This window comes from Caretta caretta, chromosome 14 (assembly GCF_965140235.1).
Source record: "Caretta caretta isolate rCarCar2 chromosome 14, rCarCar1.hap1, whole genome shotgun sequence".
NCBI classification, from domain to species: domain Eukaryota; kingdom Metazoa; phylum Chordata; order Testudines; family Cheloniidae; genus Caretta; species Caretta caretta.
The window spans coordinates 32,946,366-32,967,318 of record NC_134219.1 but is presented as its reverse complement, the minus strand read 5'-3'; the positions used below and the strand labels follow the sequence as shown (position 1 = coordinate 32,967,318).

The window sequence follows — 20,953 nt, the reverse complement described above, 5'->3', positions numbered from 1 at the left end:
GAGTATGTGAATCCCTGATTTTAGAGCTGTAGAAGGGCTTTTGCTGCTCTCATGTACTTTGTGCTCTCATGTCCATGTACTTTGGGTTATGTCCCATAACTGTCTCACTAGATCAGAGGTTGTGGTGATAGGTGGTCAGTCACGGCTGACCTGTCTCCTTCCTGACGTTCTGTTCATCATTCAGGGGTTCAGAATCCCTGCCCGTGTCTGCAGTTCTCTGGGGTGCAGGGAGGATTCATGACAATTCCCTCCCCCTCTCCAACAATCTGTGCCCGTGGGAGAGAAGGGTTGATTCCCCAAGGGCCCTCCTCCATTGGGAGGAGCCAGTGGCTCTTCTCAGGGCCATCTCCTGGGTCTCACAGGGGTTAGAGGTTCTTGATCCCCAATGCAGACTGATGCCCTGTGGTTGGTGCTTAACAGAACGCGAGGGGCCGGGGTTGGAGCCTCACTTGTGGCCATGGCTTGTGTGTGTTACAGGGATCTATCGCTACGTAGCACCAAGGGAATCCCCTGGGTGGGTGAGTCAATGGACAATTGTGTCTCAAGGGATCTCCCTGACTGATTGCCGAGTTTCTGAGAGGGGAGCCACTGGGTCAATGAGCTGGGAAAGACTCGCTCAGCTGTTGCATGATTGCAGATGGATTCCTAGCTCCCTGTGGGAGCACAGAGTGGGAGTGGGGGTTTCCCAGCACCATCGCGAGTCAGGAAGCAGAAGAGCCCTGCCTTGGGTCGAGGACACGGTGAACTCCTGGGCTTCATTACTTCACCCTACAAAAGGCTGGGGGCAACATCAGTGGGGTGGGGAGTGCTACCTGAGACCTCCACTGGGGCCACTATAGGGCGATACTGCCCCAGCCCCCCAATTTGGAGCCTGGCTTTGTGCAATCTGCCAAAGGAGCCTGGCTTTGTGCAATGTGCCCTGTTGCTTTTAGGTCTTTGGAGAGATATTCTCTGAAGGGCAGAGAAGATCCTTCCTTCAGGTGGCGCTGCTGGCCATCTATGACCCCCTGCTGCACCTCAGCCCGGCTGGGCTGGTCCTAGCCTTCTCCATCTTTGGGGAAGCTGCCCAGCTGATGGGAATAAAGTGAGAGGCTGGATTAGGCTCAGGTGATTGGGGGTGGGACCCAGGTCCTGTCGCCTCTAGGCCCCAAAAAGTCACTCCTGTCCCATCACCATTCGATGTCTGGGAAGCAGCAAGGTGAATGAGTCAGAGCAGGTGCCTTGCTAGAGGTGAATTCAACTCCATGACCAGGATGGATTAAGGGCTTGAATTGCAGAGATGCCACAACCATCAAAACTCTAGTTCCAGTCAGAGCAGTTTGCATGCCCTCAACACCTCTGTAAACCAGGCCTTCAATGAGGAGCCAGGACCTCAACCTGATAAGAGAAGGAAAGGGGAACACCCATATCCATGTACCTCAGCATCCCACTCCTCAGTGCCAGGAGCAGGAGTGGCCCCTGGCTCAGCTCCCTTGGCTTGATGGAGCTGCTGAAATCAGGGTGGGATGAGAAGAGATGAGAATGAGCTGGGGACATAGTAGAATGGCAGTGAGGGCCCCTTCCTTTCAGAGGAGAGTCCATGGCCCCTCCACGGGGGAGCCCTTCCTTCCCTCGACACTGTGTACTTTGGTGCCTGGGTGCGGCAGGGGACTGCTAAGGGCAAGGATTGAAGAGCCAGCTATCATCCTGCCATGAGCTCTAGCACTCCTTTTGTCTTAAGGAGAGCCTGTGATTAACTTATCCTTGGTTATGTTAACTGAAGGGTGAATTCACAGCCATCAATCTCAACGAGGTCATTAGTCCTTCTCCGTATAATACCTATAAGGCAGCAACAGGAAACTGTTTGGGGGGATTATAACCAGGAGTGCAAGTAGGGTGGTACTCGCTGGTACGTAGTACCGGCAAGAGATTTTTAGCAGGTACAGGGTACCGGAAAGACTTGGGGCTTGCCCCTGCCTCTGGAGTGGGGGTGGGGCTGCACTCTGCTCCTGAAAGGGGCAGAATGCAGCTAGGGAGGACATTCATTATTTAAATGGCTTCAACAGCACAATACATATGCTAACAAACAAAGGCTTTGCTTAAGTTTGTTATCATAAGTTTTATGTGGTAACATTGGTCAGGAGTCCTCAAGAGGGGAGGGATGGAAGGTATTTAAACAGTGTTTTTTATTCTGTTTCTCCCCATTGGTCTGAATTATCCATGACATCCATACTGCATCACATTGAGTCCAAATCATCAGAGGAATGCCTCTGCTTGCACTGACCAGAGGATGTTTGGATTCTGATGCCAGCCCAGTTCTGCCACCTGATGGGAAACATGTGTTGCCCCCAGTGTACCTAGAATTCTTCTTTGCAGCCAAACTAGTCTAACATGGATTTTGTTAACTGGAACTGGAGCAGCAAACAAAGAAAACAAATGACTCATTGCCAGCTTTGTGGGTGAGAGAACTATAAGTGAAGATTATAATGCTGAACACTGACAGCCTTAAGCCAGCTGCCTCAGGAATCTGCCAAGAACTTTGCTGAAAAGATGTTCCTCATCTTTGCAACGGAGCTAAGACTTATCACACATCTGCCCACCTTTATTCGGATGAAGCTCCTTCTGATCTGACAGCTCAGGCATTGTCAGTTTTCATCCAGAACAATTTACAAACTAGGAACCTAATCCTGTAAACCCTTAATCATTTGATCAATCCCATTGAAGACAATGGGACTATTTGCATGACTATGGACCACTTCTGTGGACTGCTAAGAGTTTCAGGAGTCTGTTCTGTTCCTATAAAGAAAGTTGAATCCCTATTGAAATGCAATTTTTGGGTACAATACCATAAAGCAGTTTAGGATACAGTTCTACTTAAAATTTGTCTTTTAATAAGTCCTACATATGCTGAAATGGCTCCTCACCCAACTCCCATATTCCATATAAACAGACTGAATACTACATATGTAGGTGGAAAGTGAGAAGTTAAGCATGTTGATGTTTGTATATACAAAGGGGGGGGGGGGGGTGTTGCAGGAGACGGGAAGAGCATGGGGGCCCTGGGCTGAGGGTGGGGAGGGGTCACATGAGGAGGTCACATGCCCCCCCTCCCCTTCTGTCCCTCCCATGAGTGCAGTACCGTCAAGGAATGATTTCTACTTACACCACTGGCTATAAACCAGGAAACCCCTTGGTCAAATGACCCCAGTTTTGGATCACTAACACTACCCTGAGACCCCTTGAGGCACACCGAACTTCAAAGCAATCCGAGTGACTGTTTGGATTTTACAGCACTTACAAAGTTTCAGCTTTAAAGCATATAAAATGGCTGCAATGGAAACCCTCTGGCTGTTTTTCCATATTGGGGCGTGCACACTGTAAAAAGTGAACATTTTCTTAAATTCAGCTTGCGTCCCCTGAAGATAGAGTGAATAAACTTGACAGACTGAGACGCTTTTGACCCTCAACCCATCAAAAGTTTGAGCTCTAGCATTGCACAAAAAAACCCACCTAGAAAAGCACATTTTATCTCTGCAACCCCTAGCTCAAATGACTTTTTGAAAAAAAAAATCTATTTTTTCATGGCTTATATCTCCATAACCCCTTGCTCAAATGACCGACCATTCAATTTACTAACCCTACCCTGCACCCTCCGGAAGCACACCGATTTTCAAAGGAATCTGACTCAATGTTAGAGGCCTTAGAAAGCCGACTTTTAAATGGTAGTCACAACCCTATACAATACTGTACTATACAATACTAGCTCTGCTGCATCACTCTGATATTGGTCAGGTCGTTTACTGGCTGCGTACCCGCCTTTCAGATTTCTGTCTACAAACCATGACCTTGGAATGTTCCATGAGCATTAAAACGGGGCTGTGCTGTTACACAATGAGAACACTGATAGAGGAATACGCATCAAACTAGGCACCACAGTACAGACATTCACCTCGTGTAAACTGGAACAGCTCCACAGCACTATGCCAATTTACACCAGCTGGGGACCTGGCCCTTCATATTTGTTCAATCTCCCTGATATACCTACAACCAGTGTGAATTAAACATTGTTAAAATGCCATGCAGCTTTGCACCTGCAGTCGAATGAGCCTTTCAGTATAGTGTTGAATGCAGTAAGAAAAAAAAATGTAATTGCTGAGAAAGAAAGAAAGAAAGAAAGAAAGAAAGAAAGAAAGAAAGAAAGAAAGAAAGAAAGAAAGAAAGAAAGAAAGAAAAAGTTCGGCCATTCATCCTAATAGAAGTGAAAGTTCAGATACAGAAAATCTTAGCAACCCTGAGTTCCTCCAAAGTTCTGTCCCTAGTGGGAATGAATCGCTCCTTAACATTAAAAGTTACACATTTGTAATTAATCCCATGGAACAAAGAACTAAGAAAGTGCAGACGGGTTCAGAACTTTTGTCTCGCCTTTGGTTTAAAAACTCACAGGCAAAGAATATGGATTTGAAACTGTATAACAGGCTAGATCCCCAGATGGTGTAAATCAGCCATTGCTCCATTGAAATCAAAGGGCCAGATCCCCAGTTGGCAAAAATAGCCCTAGCTACACAAGCTGAGGATCTGGTCCTTCGTGTTTAGTGTTTGCTCTTCATGACCTACTTCAATCAGTCCAGCCAGCCTGAGCTGTGGGTTCCTCTGGTGGTTGTACTCCAAGAGCTGCTGATGCAATGCAGGAGAAAGGGGGGGGGGGACAAAAACAACAACAACAATCTCTGCTCACCCAGAGGTAATTATGTGGAATTAATGAAGGAACAGGCTATTTCAGGCCAGCTGAGGTTCTGGTGCCACTAGGCTTAGCGATTGTAGGTCACATGTCTGTACTATAAATATATCTTTTATTCTGCAATCCCTTTGGGACACCCTTTGAGGCTCAGCCCTGCCTTAATTTTAGTCAAGGGTCCTTCCAGGGATGCTGCCATTGTGTGAGATCGAGGGAGGGTGCTGTTCCCTGAGTTTAGGTTCATCTAGGGAAGGTTGTTAGGGTGGTTTGCTCCAGAGGTGAGATGATAGCTGGGCTCACAGCCCTGGAGACCAGATTCAGCTATTTAGCCCCAGAACAGGGACATCCCAGGTTGTGACCATGCCTGGTGCCTGCACAAACCAGGATCAGCTCGAGAGCTGAGAGGGGCTTTCAGTCTCTGATCCCATTTAGTCCATCATATCTCAGCCAAGCCTGTCCAAGGAGGGAAGCAGGGAGCACACATCTGTGGAGTCTGCTGTCTGCTAGGAACTGCAGAGAGACCCGGCAACTCAGGAAACAGCTTCTGGATAATATAGTGATGGGGGCATGATAGACAGATGGGATTATCTGAACATTATCTCTCTGACAGAGGAGGATCAAATGCATCACAATTTGGGAAAAAATCCACAAAGACCAGCACAGTAAGTTTCCTATTTCAATTAAATATGTGAGGCTATTAATATACAAGGCACATGTGAGAACATAAATATGCATGACAATAGGAACTCTTGAAGAGTTTTACTATCAATTTAATCAAATACCGAGCACCAGTCAGACTTTTTTATTTGCTTATTTTTCAGCAGCAAAAATGGATTGTCCATAGAAATTGTGAAAACTCAAACGTTTGTTTCATTGTGGCAACTGAGAAGAAAACAATTTTAACTGAAAACTGAAAAAAATTAACCTCTGCTATCCTTGGAAAAACAAAATATATATTGAGGATAGCAGAGACTTTCCATGAAAATGTGTTCAATTGAAAACCCAATTTGCCTTTGAAATAATTAAAGCAGAAAATGTCTGTCTACCCAGAACTGGAAACTTAGTTTTGCACCAAGGTGGGAAACATTAAGATTTTCCACTAATAACCACAATTTCAAACCCATTCGCTCTATTGCAACTGTTTCAAAGGGATAGCTCCAGGATGGTTAAACTGAATAAAGCAAAGTCGATAGCCCACAGAATATATTTTAAGCACTGTGAAGCTAAAAGACGGAGTTGAAGCCCGCAGACAAAACCGTTCTATCTTGACACTGCCCAAGGAGAGACAGAAGGTCAATGGGATTAGAACCTAGATCTCCTGCTCTAGCACCATATCTGCTGTCCGATATTGCTGCCACCTAAATGGCAGTGCTGTTGAGCGGTGCACAGAACATACACATAGTATGGCACGGTCCACCCCTCTAAGAGCTTCCAGTCCTAATGGACAAGGCAGAGAAAGGGAGGGAGGCGAAACAGAGGCACAGGGAGGGGAAGTAAGGTCCAAGGTCACCCAGCAGGTCAGTGGCAGAACCAAGAACAGAACCCAAGTCTCCTGACTGCTACTGACCTGCACAGCACAGACACAAAGTCACAGAGAGAAACAATACAACCTAGCAGTAACTGAGCGATGCTCCTAGCCCATCATCACACTGAGATGGAAGTGCAGCTAGAATTGGTACCAGGAATCAATTTGGAAAGAGGTAGCAGGCCGTCTGTGTGGAGGAATCATCACAGACGAGCTGCCACATAGGAAGCTGAGTGAGTCAATGTTGTATTTCTCTGGAAAGTGGGAATCAGGCTGTTGTCATTTTAGTATGTTAGTTTCATGCCCAAGTTGTGGGCTTGCTGTTTGTCACACTAGGAAACCATCTGGGCTAGAATTGTTGGATTTGGATTGTACTTTGTCCCATCCTTCATACTGCATTTTATCGAAGGCCAGAGCCTCAGAAGGCATAAACTGACCCAGCTCCATTGACTTTAAGTGAAATAATCCAGTTTTCACTAATGTGGTAATGCACCTGATTAGTGCTCTGGCTGATGGAAGTGGTGGTGCGGTGCACCCTTGGTATTCACATCATGAGATATTACAGAGAGAGAATCAGGATCAATTCCTCTGGCACTCTAATCCTGACCATTGCCCTTCTCCTTCCCTCCCCAGACATCACACTGAGGAAGAAAATGTCCAACCGAACCACCGTGACGGAGTTCCTTCTCCTGGGATTCTCTGATGTTCGGGAGCTGCAGATTTTACATTTCATAGTGTTTCTAGTGATTTACCTGGCAGCCCTGATAGGGAATCTTCTCATCATCACAGTTGTTGTCCTCGACCACCATCTTCACAGCCCCATGTACTTCTTCCTGATGAATTTGTCCATCCTAGACCTCGGCTCCATCTCTATCATTGTCCCCAAATCCATGGCCAATTCCCTCATGAACACCAGGTCAATTTCTTATTCTGGATGTGTTGCCCAAGTTTTTCTCTTTGTCTTTTTTGTTTCAGCAGATCTTGTTTTATTGACCGTCATGGCGTATGACCGATACGTTGCCATCTGCCAACCACTGCACTATGAGAGAGTGATGAACAGGAGAGCTTGTGTCCAAATGGCAGCTGGTGTCTGGATCGGTGTTTTTCTCTACGCTGCACTGCACACTGGGATCACGTTTGCAGTCTCCTTCTGTGGAGGCAATGTGGTGGGTCAGTTCTTCTGTGAAATCCCTCAGCTCCTCCAGCTCGCCGGCTCTGACTTGTACCTCAGTGAAACTGGTACTATTGCCTTTAGTGTGTGTTTAGGCTTAAGCTGCTTTGTTTTTATAATTGTGTCGTATGTTCAGATCTTCAAAACAGTGTTGAGAATCCCCGCTGAGCAGCGCCGGCATAAAGCCTTCCTCACCTGCCTTCCTCACCTGCCTCCCTCACCTCACTGTGGTGTCTTTGTTCTTTTGCACTGCCACCTTTGCCTACAGTCATCCCACCTCCAGCTCAGCCTCAGCTCTGGATCTCGTGGTGGCTGTTCTCTATTCCGTGCTGCCAGCAGTGATGAATCCAATCATCTACAGCATGAGGAACAAGGAGATCAAAGCTGCACTGAGGAAACTGATAGGGTGGAGGTTATTCACCAGAAATAATCTGTCCATTTTTTCCCTTTGGTTGTGATTTCATTCCATGTTTCTTTATACATGTAATCCTCTGATGACATTATTATCTCCATGAGAACATGCTTTGCCATTTGCTTATGCAGAAAGCTGTATTTAGACTGGTAAAAATGCAGACAAACACAACTCAAGTCAGGGGAGTTACTGTAGATTTACACCAGTGTAGATAAGATCAGACTCTATCTGTCTATCTATCTATCTATCAAGTTTTTTGTACAGCCACCCATCACCACACTCTCTGAGCACCTTCCACCTCAAATGAATAGCCATAATCAAGTCCCTAGTGGACTTCATGAGGTCTCTGTGTCTTCTCCTTTTGGGGGGCATAAACTCTGCTTGGATTCAGCCTGCAACCTCGGACTTACAGAATGGATGAGATCAAACGAGGGGAGGGCATGTCTCAGGACCATCTTGTTTTTGAAGATCTGTAACTCTTGAGGGCTTAATGCATAAAGTTTCTGTGGTTAAGAAATCCCTTGGCTCAACACAGGTTCCTCGCCTTCCTATCATATTCTTCTTAAAGGGGTTCAACTAGGAACCCAGCATGAGCACAGCCTAGGTGAAGCTCTGGCAGAGTGTGTGTAGGTGTCTGGGGGCTTGGGAGAACTCAGACACTGGTTTTGAGTTGTAAGGCAGCTGGACAGTGGGCTCCAATGGCCAAGGGAAGGGCGTCAGACCAGAGGTCTGAGTTTGGCAGTGTTTCCTAGAGCCCCAGAGCTAGTGACGATGAGACTCTACCCAGACGCAATTACCTTGGAAGTATGTGGCACCCAGAGATTGGGTCCGCTTTCACGAGATGGGTGACTGTATAAGTGGGTACCGGGCCAGGTTGTAAAAGCTATCTCGTCTGGCTTTTGTTTGGTTTTATCAGTTGGTCAGTTTGGCTTTAGGGTTGTTTTTTCCCCCTTCTTTGGGGGAAGGGAAATGATTGGTTACATGGCTGTTTCAGTAGTTTGTCATGTATTTGGGAGGCCAATGTGTTCTCTCTTTGACTGGGTTTTCTGACAGATCTGACAGTTTGCTTCCCACAATGATGAAGGGGTGAGAAAGAGTTCTGTAGCTCTCTGGATGACTGAGTTTCTGCTGAAATTATTATTTTAAGGCAGCTGGGATTGTATTGTATTAGTAATGACATGTTAGGGCACCTAGGGCCTCGGATAGGTATCTTTTAATTATATTAAAGCTAAAATAAAACTACAGCCACACTCCAGGTGTCCAGACACCTGTCTCCCACCTCAGTCCCGGAGCAATTCACCATCTGGAGGGAAGATAGGGTTTTGTCTGCTAACTCATGTGTGGGGCCCAATTGGTACGTGTACTCAGAGACCACCCATTGGATCTATTCCCATTCAAAATGTGGGTTGTGTCCTAACCACTGAGTGTCTAACCCCTGAGCTGTGGGGTATTCTGATGTGGAGCTTCCCCAGTCTCTTCCATTGAACCTGTTACACTTTGGATAAATAGATAAGGAGTCACTGGGTGAGAGAGCAAGTGAGAGAGGAAAGAATAACTCTTCAGCCAGGTGGTTAGTATATATAAATAGCTAGATGTGAATGGGGACCGATTGGTAGTTTCAGGATGTATCAAAACTCATATTCCTCTCCTTGTGTTGGCACATACCAGTTTTGTCTCCTTTCTCTGATACCAGCGCTAGTCACAAATTGTCATCTCTGAGTGTGTGTGTGTGTGTGTGTGTGTGTATAATTTTCTCATGAAAAATTTAGACTTTTCAAAGAAAACCTCATAACAGTTTTGTTTGTTTGCTTGTTTGAAATCCCAGACCCAATTTTTTGGGGTCAAAGTCTGCCAAAAACTTTAGAAAAACTCTCTCTTTTTTTGCTCAAAATTTTTGGTTTTTAGGATTTCAGTTTTCCAGTGAAAAATCAATTCTCAAGAGAAAATTAGACACTTTCTGAAAAAAAAAATCATTTAGTAAAAAGTCCAATTTTCCACCATAAATCTTTTGATGGAAAATGTTTAACCAGCCATAAGTGCTACTGGTTTTGAGGTACTGACTGTTCTCTTTACTGAGCACTGAGTGTGAATGGTGTACAGCGTACAGTGCTGTGATGCTGTGAATATGTATCTCTTTTTATCTACTAACCAACAGAGTCTGACACCATTATTCACACTGAGAATTCCCTTTTCCATGGGCAGTCCCATTAAAATCCATAGAGCTACTCAACATGAAGAAAGGTGGTAAAATCTGTCCCAAAGTGTATACTCAGTGTCATTCATACCTATTGAATTTAATTTCCCTTACTCCTGCAGAGACAACACCACCCTGGAGAGTCAACTGCAGTTCTGTCAACTATGATCTAATGCCAGTTGTAAATTGCATCTTCAATTACACTTGAGCAATGCGGGTAGTTTGTATTGTGCCATTTCCATTAAAGCACGATTTGCCAGGACCCCTCCCTCATGCAGGGCACAACATTGATGCATGGGGGGTTGTGTAAGCAACCACAAATCGGGCATATTCCAACTTTCACCATATATATATATGTATAATAACAGGGTTTTGGATGCAATTTAAATATATTGTGAAAGCAATCAGTGGCAGATTACCTCACGGGCCAACGTGGCCTGTGCCCTGGCCCCCGGCCAATTTGGAGCCCATGGAAAAATCTCCCCCACTGTGGCCCCTGGGAGCTCTCGCTCCCCATCTTGGCACTGGCATAGAGCTTCTCCAGTCTCGTGGCTGCAGTGGGGGAGCCCCCAAAAAGGAGCAAGCAGGGGTTGTAGCCATGGGGGAAGGGGTGGAACAGGGTGGGGCCATGGGTTGAAGGGGCGGAACAGGGCCATGGTTCCAGCTCCAGGGCCCCCCACTTGCTCCGGCCCAGGGCCCCAGGCAACCTTAAGTCATCTCTGAAAGCAATGATCCAGTGTTCATAGCTTCATAGTGTTCAAGGCCAGAATGGACTGACAGATAATCCACTTTGACCTCCTGTATGCCATAGCCCACTAATCTTCACCCACATACCCCTGCATTGAGTCAAATGACTTAGTTAAACTCAGCATTTCAGTCTTTGGGAGACTAAACCATTGTGTTCCACAGGCAGAGAACAGGAGTGACCAAGGTGCCACTAGAGAATATTCTCATGGAAAATTTTGATTTTGTGAAAGAGAATTTCACATTAGAAAATTGTTCCAGTGGAAAATTCCCAACCAGCTGTACCCAGAACTCATGGAGAGCCTATGGACTCCAGTGGGAAGAAGATTGGGACATTGCTGGGGTATAGCATCTAGGCTTACTCAGGCTGAAAGAAGAAATATTCCCCTAAGCAAGAATGCATTCACATGACAGAAAAGCAGAGATGGGTCCAAATCAAGACTCTAATCCACGCTGGGATCCCAAATTCCTCAACATTCAAGAGAGGAGCTTTTGGATCTGAGGTCATGGATCTGCCCTGTCACTACAAAACCCACCACTAGCTGGATGGACAGACAATGTCCCCATTGCAGGTTGGCACAATCTCTTTGAAGATGGAGGTCATGAGTGTGTTCTGGAGACTGAACTCCCCTTTGCACTGTCCAGATGGGCTTCAAAGGTCCGAGCTGGCTTACTGGTCCTTCAGAAGACTGCCCAGTTGGAGATAATTAGTGACAGCTCAGATGAGTGGAAATCATGAAATCAATGGGAGTTAGGCACATCTGAGGACCCCAGTAGGAACCCAGCTGAGTATTTAGGTTTCTAAATACCTAAAACTTTAGATAGTTTTCCACATCTGACTCCTCATCTCCTTCATTGACCCAGTGGAGGTTTATATCAGGACGTGTCATCATTCCTCAGGACACTTTATCAGGCACAATCTCTTCCCATTCATGTCTCCGTGTTTAAATTCTGCAGAGTGTGTAAAGGCTCAGGGATTCAGGTGTCAATAGAATAGAGGACGCAGGCCATGTGGAGAATTCCCTGGGCACAACGCCGACTGGGAGCGCAGAGCTGTGATTATCCTCAGTGGGCATTGCAGAGGATTCAGTAGTAAAACACTTGAGATTGGGTCAAATTCATCTGGTGAGAGCCCACTGGATTCCAGGGAGTTACACCAGGAATGGATTTCGCTCTGTGGGCTTATGGAGGAAATTGTATGCAGCATGTTGTACACTCAGGGCTGAAACAAGATGTTTTATTGGCTGAAGACTATACACTGATAACACTGAATGACCTGCTTTTTGGACAAAGGGCTTTCTTCCTTGTCCCCTCCCCTGCCTGTTCTGTTTTCCTTCTTCATCAAACAGCCAGATCAGCAGCCCATTGAAGAGGCAGAAAGCTGTAATTTTCAAAGGTGCCTAAAGGAGTCAGGAGTGCACAACTCCAGCTGAAACACTGTGGGACTTGGGTGCCTAAATCCCTTAGGCTCCTTTGAAAACCTCAGCCTGAAGTCTATTTTTCAAAAGAACATGTAGAAGCAGAGATTGTGGCTAGATACACTTCCTCCACATCCTGCCCCTTGCCAATGTGCACCAGTCCTGCCCTGCAGGAACCCCTTTTGTGGGTGACAGGAGAATCCATTCTTATAGATTCACAGATTCATAGATACTAAGGTCAGAAGGGACCATTATGTTCATCCAGTCCGACCTCCTGCACAACGCAGGCCACAGAATCTCACCCACCCACTCCTGCGAAAAACCTCTCCCCTGTGTCTGAGCTATTGAAATCCTCAAATTGTGGTTTAAAGACTTCAAGGAGCAGAGAATCCCCCAGCAAGTGACCCGTGCCCCATGCTCCAGAGGAAGACGAAAAACCTCCAGGGCCTCTTCCAATCTGCCCTGGAGGAAAATTCCTTTCCAACTCCAAATATGGTGATCAGCTAAACCCTGAGCATTTGGGCAAGATTCACCAGCCAGATACCCAAGAAAGATTTTCTGTAGTAACTCAGATCCCACCCCATCTAACATCCCATCACAGGCCATTGGGCCTATTTACCATGAATAGTTAAAGATCAATTAATTACCAAAATCATGTTATCCCATCATACCATCTCCTCCATAAACTTATCGAGTTTAATCTTAAAGCCAGATAGGTCTTTTGCCCCCACTGCTTCCCTTGGAAGGCTATTCCAAAACTTCACTCCTCTGATGGTTAGAAACCTTCGTCTAATTTCAAGTCTAAACTCCCCGATGACCAGTTTATATCCATTTGTTCTTGTGTCCACATTGGTACTGAGCTTAAATAATTCCTCTCTCTCTCCGGTATTTATCCCTCTGATATATTTATAGAGAGCAATCATATCTCCCCTCAACCTTCTTTTAGTTAGGCTAAACATGCCAAGCTCCTTGAGTCTCCTTTCATAAGACAGGTTTTCCATTCCTCGGATCACCCTAGTAGCCCTTCTCTGTACCTGTTGCAGTTTGTATTCATCCTTCTTAAACATGGGGGACCAGAACTGCACACAGTATTCCAGGTGAGGTCTCACCAGTGCCTTGTATAATGGTACTAAAACCTCCTTATCTCTACTGGAAATACCTTGCCTGATGCATCCCAAGACCGCATTAGCTTTTTTCATGGCCATATCACATTGGCGGCTCATAGTCATCCTATGATCAACCAATACTCCAAGGTCCTTCTCCTCCTCCGTTACTTCTAATTGATGCGTCCCCAGCTTATAACTAAAATTCTTGTTATTAATCCCTAAATACATAACCTTACACTTCTCACTGTGAAATTTCATCCTATTACTAAAAAGAAAAGGAGTACTTATGGCACCTTAGAGACTAACCAATTTATTTGAGCATGAGCTTTCGTGAGCTACAGCTCACTTCATCGGATGCATACCGTGGAAACTGCAGAAGACATTATATTCACACAGAGACCATGAAACAATACCTCCTCCCACCCCACTCTCCTGCTGGTAATAGCTTATCTAAAGTGATCATCAAGTTGGGCCATTTCCAGCACAAATCCAGGTTTTCTCACCGTCCGCCCCCCCCCCCCCCAACTCACTCTCCTGCTGGTAATAGCCCATCCAAAGTGACCACTCTCTTTAAAATGTGTATGATAATCAAGGTGGGCCATTTCCAGCACAAATCCAGGTTTTCTCACCCCCCACCACCACCCTCCAAAAACCACACACACAAACTCACTCTCCTACTCTCATACACATTTTAAAGAGAGTGGTCACTTTGGATGGGCTATTACCAGCAGGAGAGTGAGTTGGGGGGGGGGGGCGGAGGGTGAGCTGGGCCCATCTCAAATTAATTTGCAATTTCCTGATAGAAATAGTCTTCTTCTGTCAGCCACACAACCCTCAGCTCTTACATAGCAGGGAAGGCCCGGTCCTGATCCCACTGCAGTCACTAGCAATAATCCCGCTGACTGCAGCAGTTCCAGGGGTTGATCATAGAGGTGCACGCCGTGTGTTCAGTAGAGCAAATTTCTCCGAGGAAATTTCTTCACAGGTTTTTGTTTCATTTTTTCCCCATTCCATGGAGAGGTGGCCACATCAAGCAAAGGACATTTGTATGGATGGAAATGTAGGTGGGGAAGGAAATGAAGTCCAGTGTTGCACAGTTAGGAACGGAGAGAGCTACAAACATGGGCTGGGGCTTCCAAGCTGTCTTACCCCAGTTCAAACAGAGAGACCTTAATGGCATCCCTGTGTGTTCCCCCACTGGTCATTGGTGCTGATACGCTCCCCCCAGGGAAACCAGGAGGCACCCAAATTTCAAAGCTATCCGAGTAACCATTCAGCTTCTAGTGCACTTCCAGAAACTGAGCTTTAAACCATACAGAATGGCGGGAATGGAAATCCTCTAGCCCTCCTTCTGCATTGGCACAAGCGCACAATCCAACACGCAGACTTTCTTAAATTCCATTCTCATTTCGGGTCCCCCAAGATTTCGTGGGGGCCGTGCACTACCTTGGGTAAAATGAGACAGATTGAGACCAGTTTGACCTGCCTCACATCAATAGTTTGATCTCTAGCTTTGAGCAAAATAAACAAAACCTAGAAACTTGTAACTGGGCTCATATCTCCACAACCCTTCGCTCAAATGACCCCACATTTAGGTCACTAATCCTACCCTGCACCCTCCGAAGGCACATTAAATTTCAAAAGAATCTGACTAAGCATGTCTTCTGTTTTTTCCTTTTCTTTTTTTTTTAAGAAAGGAGGACCTTTAAACAGAAGTCATGGTGCAACCTCAACTAGAAGGGCGTTGCTGTGATGGTAATAATATTCATCAGTTCATTTACTGGTTGGGTACCCGTCTTGCAGGTTTCTATGAACCCTGCTATTGGAATATTCCAGGAGCATTGAGATGGGATTGTGATGTTCAGCAATGAGAATCTCAGAGAGAGGAACAAACAAAAGACTCAACATCACGGCACTGATATTTAGCTCATGTAAACTGGCCTAGTTCCATAGCACTCTGCCAATTTACATTCACTGAGGAACTGGTCTAATTGACTTCAGTGGGGCTGGGGCTGATTTACACAACAGCTGTTTGGGGGATCTGGACCCTTTGAGTCCAAGGCAGCTAGAGGTGATTTACAGAAACTGGGGCACTGACCCATTCACTTCAGTGGAGCTACCCTGATTTGAACTTGCTGAGGATCGGAACCACTGATTCCAATCGGTCTCGGGCTGATTTCTACTCTCTGGCTCTTTGTATTTCATCAGTTTCTCTGACATGAATGTCTCGTGTAAATTACACATTTTTAAACAGTGCATCTGTAGCCAAAGGAGCCTTTTATTTTAATATTGTCTGCCGGAAGGAAAACAATGTTACTACTGTGAAAGAAAGAAAGAAAGAAAGAAAGAAAGAAAGAAAGAAAGAAAGAAAGAAAGAAAGAAAGAAAGAAAGAAAGAAAGAAAGAAAGAAAGAAAAAGACCTGGGCTATTCATCCCAATAAAAGTTGAAGATCAGATGCAGAAAATCTCCACAACACTGTTCCCAGTTCTGTCCCAAGTGGGACTGAATCGCTCTGTCACACTTACAAGTTATACTTGTAATTCATCTGAGTGGACAAAGAGCTAGGAAAGAGGAGCCTGATTACGAATGTTTGACTCTTCTTTGGTTCAGTTTCACAGGCAAAGGATATAGGTTGGAAACTGCGTCATGGGCCAGATCCCCAGCTGGTGTAAATGGATGTAGCTCCCTGGAAGTCAATGAGTCAGATCCCCAAGTGGTGTAAATAGCCCTCACTACTCTGAAGTCAGTGGAAGTGTATCAACTTACACCAGCCCAGGACCTAGTCCTTAGTTTTTAGTGTTTGTCTCTTAGTGAGGAACTTGAAGCAGCCAGGGCAGCCTGAGCTGTGGGTTCCTCTGGTGGCTGCATCCCAAGAGCTGCTGGTGCAATGCAGGAGAAAAACATCTCTGCTCCCCTAGAGGTGACTATGTGGAGTTAATGAAGGAACAGGCTATTCCAGGCCAACTGAGACTCTGGTGCCAAGAGGCTCTTAGCTATTGTAGATCCCATGTCTGTGCTACAAATATCTGTTTTATTTTGCCATCCTGTGGGGACCCCCTTTGTGATCCAGCCCTGCCTTGTTTTTTAGCTAAAGGTCCTTCAAGAGATGCTGTCATCATGTGAGATGCAGGGCAGGTGCTGTTCCCCCTCTGGGGAGTTAGGGTCAACTAGGGCAGGTTGTCAGGATGCTTTGCTCCTGAGGTGAGAGCAGAGCTGGGCTCACAGCCCTGGAGACCAGATTCAGCTATTTACCCCCAGAGCAGGGATATCTTGGGCTGTGACCTTATTTGAAGCTGGCACAAACCAGGATCAGCTCGACAGCTGGGAGTGTCTTTCAGTCCCTGATCCCATTTAGTCCATCACCTTTCACCCAAGCCTGCCCTAGGAGGGAAGCAGGGAGCGCCCATCTGTGCTAGGAACTGCAGAGAGACCCCTGCAACTCAGGACATCCAGCGAAGGGATCTGACAACAGCTGGTGAATACGACAGTGTTGGGGGAAGGAGAGAGAGAGAGAGAACCAAACAATCCTGGCAGTGGGTGAATAGATAGATAGATAGATAGATAGATAGATAGATAGATAGATAGATAGATAGATAATGACCAATGATTCCTAACACAGTCGGATCAAATGCATCGCAAATTGGAATAAAGACCAACAAAGTAAGTTTTCTATTTCAATTAAATATGTTAGAGTATTAATATATGGGGCAAATTTAATATCAGAAATATGAATTGCAATTAGAACTCTTGAAGACTTTTACTAACAAATTATGCAGATATCTAGAGATGATCAGATTTTTTTTTCCACCAGAAAAAATTGACTTTTCATTGAGGTTGTGAGAACCAGTTTCAGCCGAAAACTGTTGGAACCTGAAAATTTTTAGGCATAATGAAAACAAGTTTTCATTGTTATGGATATCAGAGACTTTCCATGAAAATATATTCAACTGAAAACTGAATTTTCCTTTGAAATAAAGTAGAAATTGTCTGACTACTCCTACCTGGAAACTTAGCTTTTTGCCAGGGTGGGGAACATGAATATTGTCCAATAACACCATAATTTCCAACCCCATTCCCTCTATTGCAACCGTGTTTGTCTGTTTCAAAGGGGTAGCTGCAGGATGGTAAAACTGAGTAAGTAGCAAAGTTGGTCACTCAGAGAATGTGTTTTAAACATACTAACCTCTCTAAACGAAAGCCCTGAGAGTCGAAGCTCCCAGACAAAGGCTGTCTTTCTTTATCCTACCCAAGGACAGGCAGGAGGTTGATGGAACTAGAACCCAGATCTCCACTTCTACCATCATAGCCTCTGTCCCACACTGCTGCCTGCTAAACAAAAATACTGTCAACATGTGCACAGAACATGCACATAGGAAGACACAATCCATCCCCAAAAGAGTTCACATTCAAAGTACACAAGACAGACAAAAGGAAGGGGAGGAAAGAGAGGCAGCGGTGACTGCTCCATGGTCACAAAGTGACAGAGGCAAGACTAGAACTGAAGTCTCCTGACTCACACAGCACAGAAATAAAGTCACAGAGGGGAACCACACAACCTAGCAGCAACTGAGCGATGCGACCAGCCCATCATCACCCAGCAATGGGAGTGCAGCTGGGATCTGGTGCCATAAATCAACATGTAAGTAGGCATCAGGCGGTATGTGGGATGTTGGGGTGGAATCATCACAGAAAAGCTGCCATGCGGGAAGCTGGGTGATTCTGTGCTGTATTTCTCAGTTAAGTGGGAATCAGACTGTGCTGGCATTTTAGTAGTTGAGATGAGTTGGCCAAGTTGTGAGCCTGCTGTCTGTAGCAATAGGGGCATAATTTTGGCTCAAATTGTTGGATTTGGATTGTACTTCGTTCCATCTTTCATCCTGCATTTGATCAAGCCACATCTTGGGCCAGATCCTCAGATGGTGTAAACTGACCCAGCTCCAGTGACTTTAAGGGAGCGATGCCAATTTACACTCCTGTCATAACGCACCAGAGTAGTGCTCTGGTTGTGAGCGGTGAGGAGCCCTCGCTACTCCAGACAATGGAAGTGACAAGTGCTGTGCACCTTTGACATTCACATCATGAGACATCATGGAGAGGGGAATCAGAGTCATTCCCTCTCTCACTATAACCCTGACCATTGCTCTTCTCCTTTCCTCCACAGCCATCACACAATGAACTAAGAAAGAAAATGTCCAACCAAACCACCGTGACCGAGTTCCATCTTCTGGGATTCTCTGATGTTCGAGAGCTGCAGATTTTGCACTTCATTGTGTTTCTAGTGCTTTACCTGGCAGCCCTGACAGGGAATCTTCTCATCATCACAGCCATAGCTCTTGACTATCACCTTCACACCCCCATGTACTTCTTCCTGATGAGTTTGTCCATCCTAGACCTCGGCTCCATCTCTGTCACCATCCCCAAATCTATGGCCAATTCCCTTATGAACACCAGGTCCATTTCCTATTCTGGATGTGTCGCCCAAGTCTTTTTCCTCATCTTCTTTGCTGAAGCCGACTTTGTCTTACTCACCATCATGGCATACGATCGATACGTCGCCATCTGCAAACCACTGCACTATGAGACTATAATGAACAGGAGAGCTTGTGTCCAAATGGCAGCCATTGCCTGGATCAGTGTAATCCTCTATTCTTCATTGCATACCGGGAACACGTTTTCAATAACCTTCTGTGGAGGCAACATGGTGGATCAGTTCTTCTGTGAAATCCCCCAGCTACTCAAGCTCGCCTGCTCTAACTCGTACTTCAATGAAGTTGGGGTTATTGAATTTAGTGTGTGTTTATCTCTAAGTTGTTTTGTTTTTATAATTGTGACATATGTTCAGATCTTGACCACGGTATTGAGAATCCCCTCTGAGCAGGGCCGACATAAAACCTTCTCCACATGCCTTCCTCACCTCATTGTAATTTCCATGTTTCTTTCCACTGGTGCCTTTGCCTACGTGAAACCCATCTCCAGCTCTCCGTCAGCTCTAGATCTCGTGGTGGCTGTTCTCTATTCCGTGCTGCCGCCAGTGATGAATCCGATCATCTACAGCATAAAGAACAAGGAAATCAAAGCTTCCCTGAGGAAACTGACTGGGTGGAGGTTATTCAACAAGAATAAAATGTCTGCGTTTCTCTGATGAACGTGGTTTTATCTGGTTTCAGAGGAACAGCCGTGTTAGTCTGTATTCGCAAAAAGAAAAGGAGTACTTGTGGCACCTTAGAGACTAACCAATTTATTTGAGCATGAGCTTTCGTGAGCCACAGCTCACTTCATCAGATGTTTACCGTGGAAACTGCAGCAGACTTTATATACACACAGAAATCATGAAACAATACCTCCTCCCACCCCACTGTCCTGCTGGTAATAGCTTATCTAAAGTGATCAACAGGTGGGCCATTTCCAGCACAAATCCAGGTTTTCTCACCCTCCACCCCCCCACACAAATTCACTCTCCTGCTGGTGCTAGCCCATCCAAAGTGACAACTCTTTACATAATCAAGTCGGGCTATTTCCTGCATAGATCAAGGTTTTCTCACATCCCCCCCACCCCCATACACACACAAACTCACTCTCCTGCTGGTAATAGCTCATCTAAACTGACCACTCTCCAGGTTTAAATCCAAGTTAAACCAGAACATCTGGGGGGGGGGGGTAGGAAAAAACAAGAGGAAACAGGCTACCTTGCATAATGACTTAGCCACTCCCAGTCTCTATTTAAGCCTAAATTAATAGTATCCAATTTGCAAATGAATTCCAATTCAGCAGTTTCTCGCTGGAGTCTGGATTTGAAGTTTTTTTGTTTTAAGATAGCGACCTTCATGTCTGTGATTGCGTGACCAGAGAGATTGAAGTGTTCTCCGACTGGTTTATGAATGTTATAATTCTTGACATCTGATTTGTGTCCATTTATTCTTTTACGTAGAGACTGTCCAGTTTGCCCAATGTACATGGCAGAGGGGCATTGCTGGCACATGATGGCATATATCACATTGGTGGATGTGCAGGTGAACGAGCCTCTGATAGTGTGGCTGATGTTATTAGGCCCTGTGATGGTGTCCCCTGAATAGATATGTGGGCACAATTGGCAACGGGCTTTGTTGCAAGGATAAGTTCCTGGGTTAGTGGTTCTGTTGTGTGGTATGTGGTTGTTGGTGAGTATTTGCTTCAGGTTGCGGGGCTGTCTGTAGGCAAGGACTGGCCTGTCTCCCAAGACTTGTGAGAGTGTTGGGTCATCCTTTAGGATAGGTTGTAGATCCTTAATAATGCGTTGGAGGGGTTTTAGTTGGGGGCTGAAGGTGACCGCTAGTGGCGTTCTGTTATTTTCTTTGTTAGGCCTGTCCTGTAGTAGGTAACTTCTGGGAACTCTTCTGGCTCTATCAATCTGTTTCTTTACTTCTGCAGGTGGGTATTGTAGTTGTAAGAAAGCTTGACAGAGATCTTGTAGGTGTTTGTCTCTGTCTGAGGGGTTGGAGCAAATGCGGTTGTATCGCAGAGCTTGGCTGTAGACGATGGATCGTGTGGTGTGGTCAGGGTGAAAGCTGGAGGCATGCAGGTAGGAATAGCGGTCAGTAGGTTTCCGGTATAGGGTGGTGTTTATGTGGCCATTGTTTATTAGCACTGTAGTGTCCAGGAAGTGGATCTCTTGTGTGGACTGGACCAGGC

The 20,953-nt window shown here is 45.7% G+C and overlaps 1 protein-coding gene and 2 pseudogenes across 1 annotated transcript; all 3 read left to right on the top strand.

The window, feature by feature from the left end:
* The window catches only part of LOC142068404 (von Willebrand factor A domain-containing protein 5A-like), a 268,830-nt pseudogene that overhangs the window by 211,788 nt on the left and 36,089 nt on the right, over window positions 1-20,953 (top strand).
* LOC125628862 (olfactory receptor 14I1-like) lies at window positions 6,874-7,868 on the top strand (annotated as a pseudogene).
* On the top strand, window positions 18,474-19,427 carry LOC142068904 (olfactory receptor 14A16-like). The gene has a single exon (XM_075119029.1). The coding sequence runs from the start codon at window positions 18,474-18,476 to the stop codon at window positions 19,425-19,427; it is 954 nt and encodes a 317-aa protein (XP_074975130.1).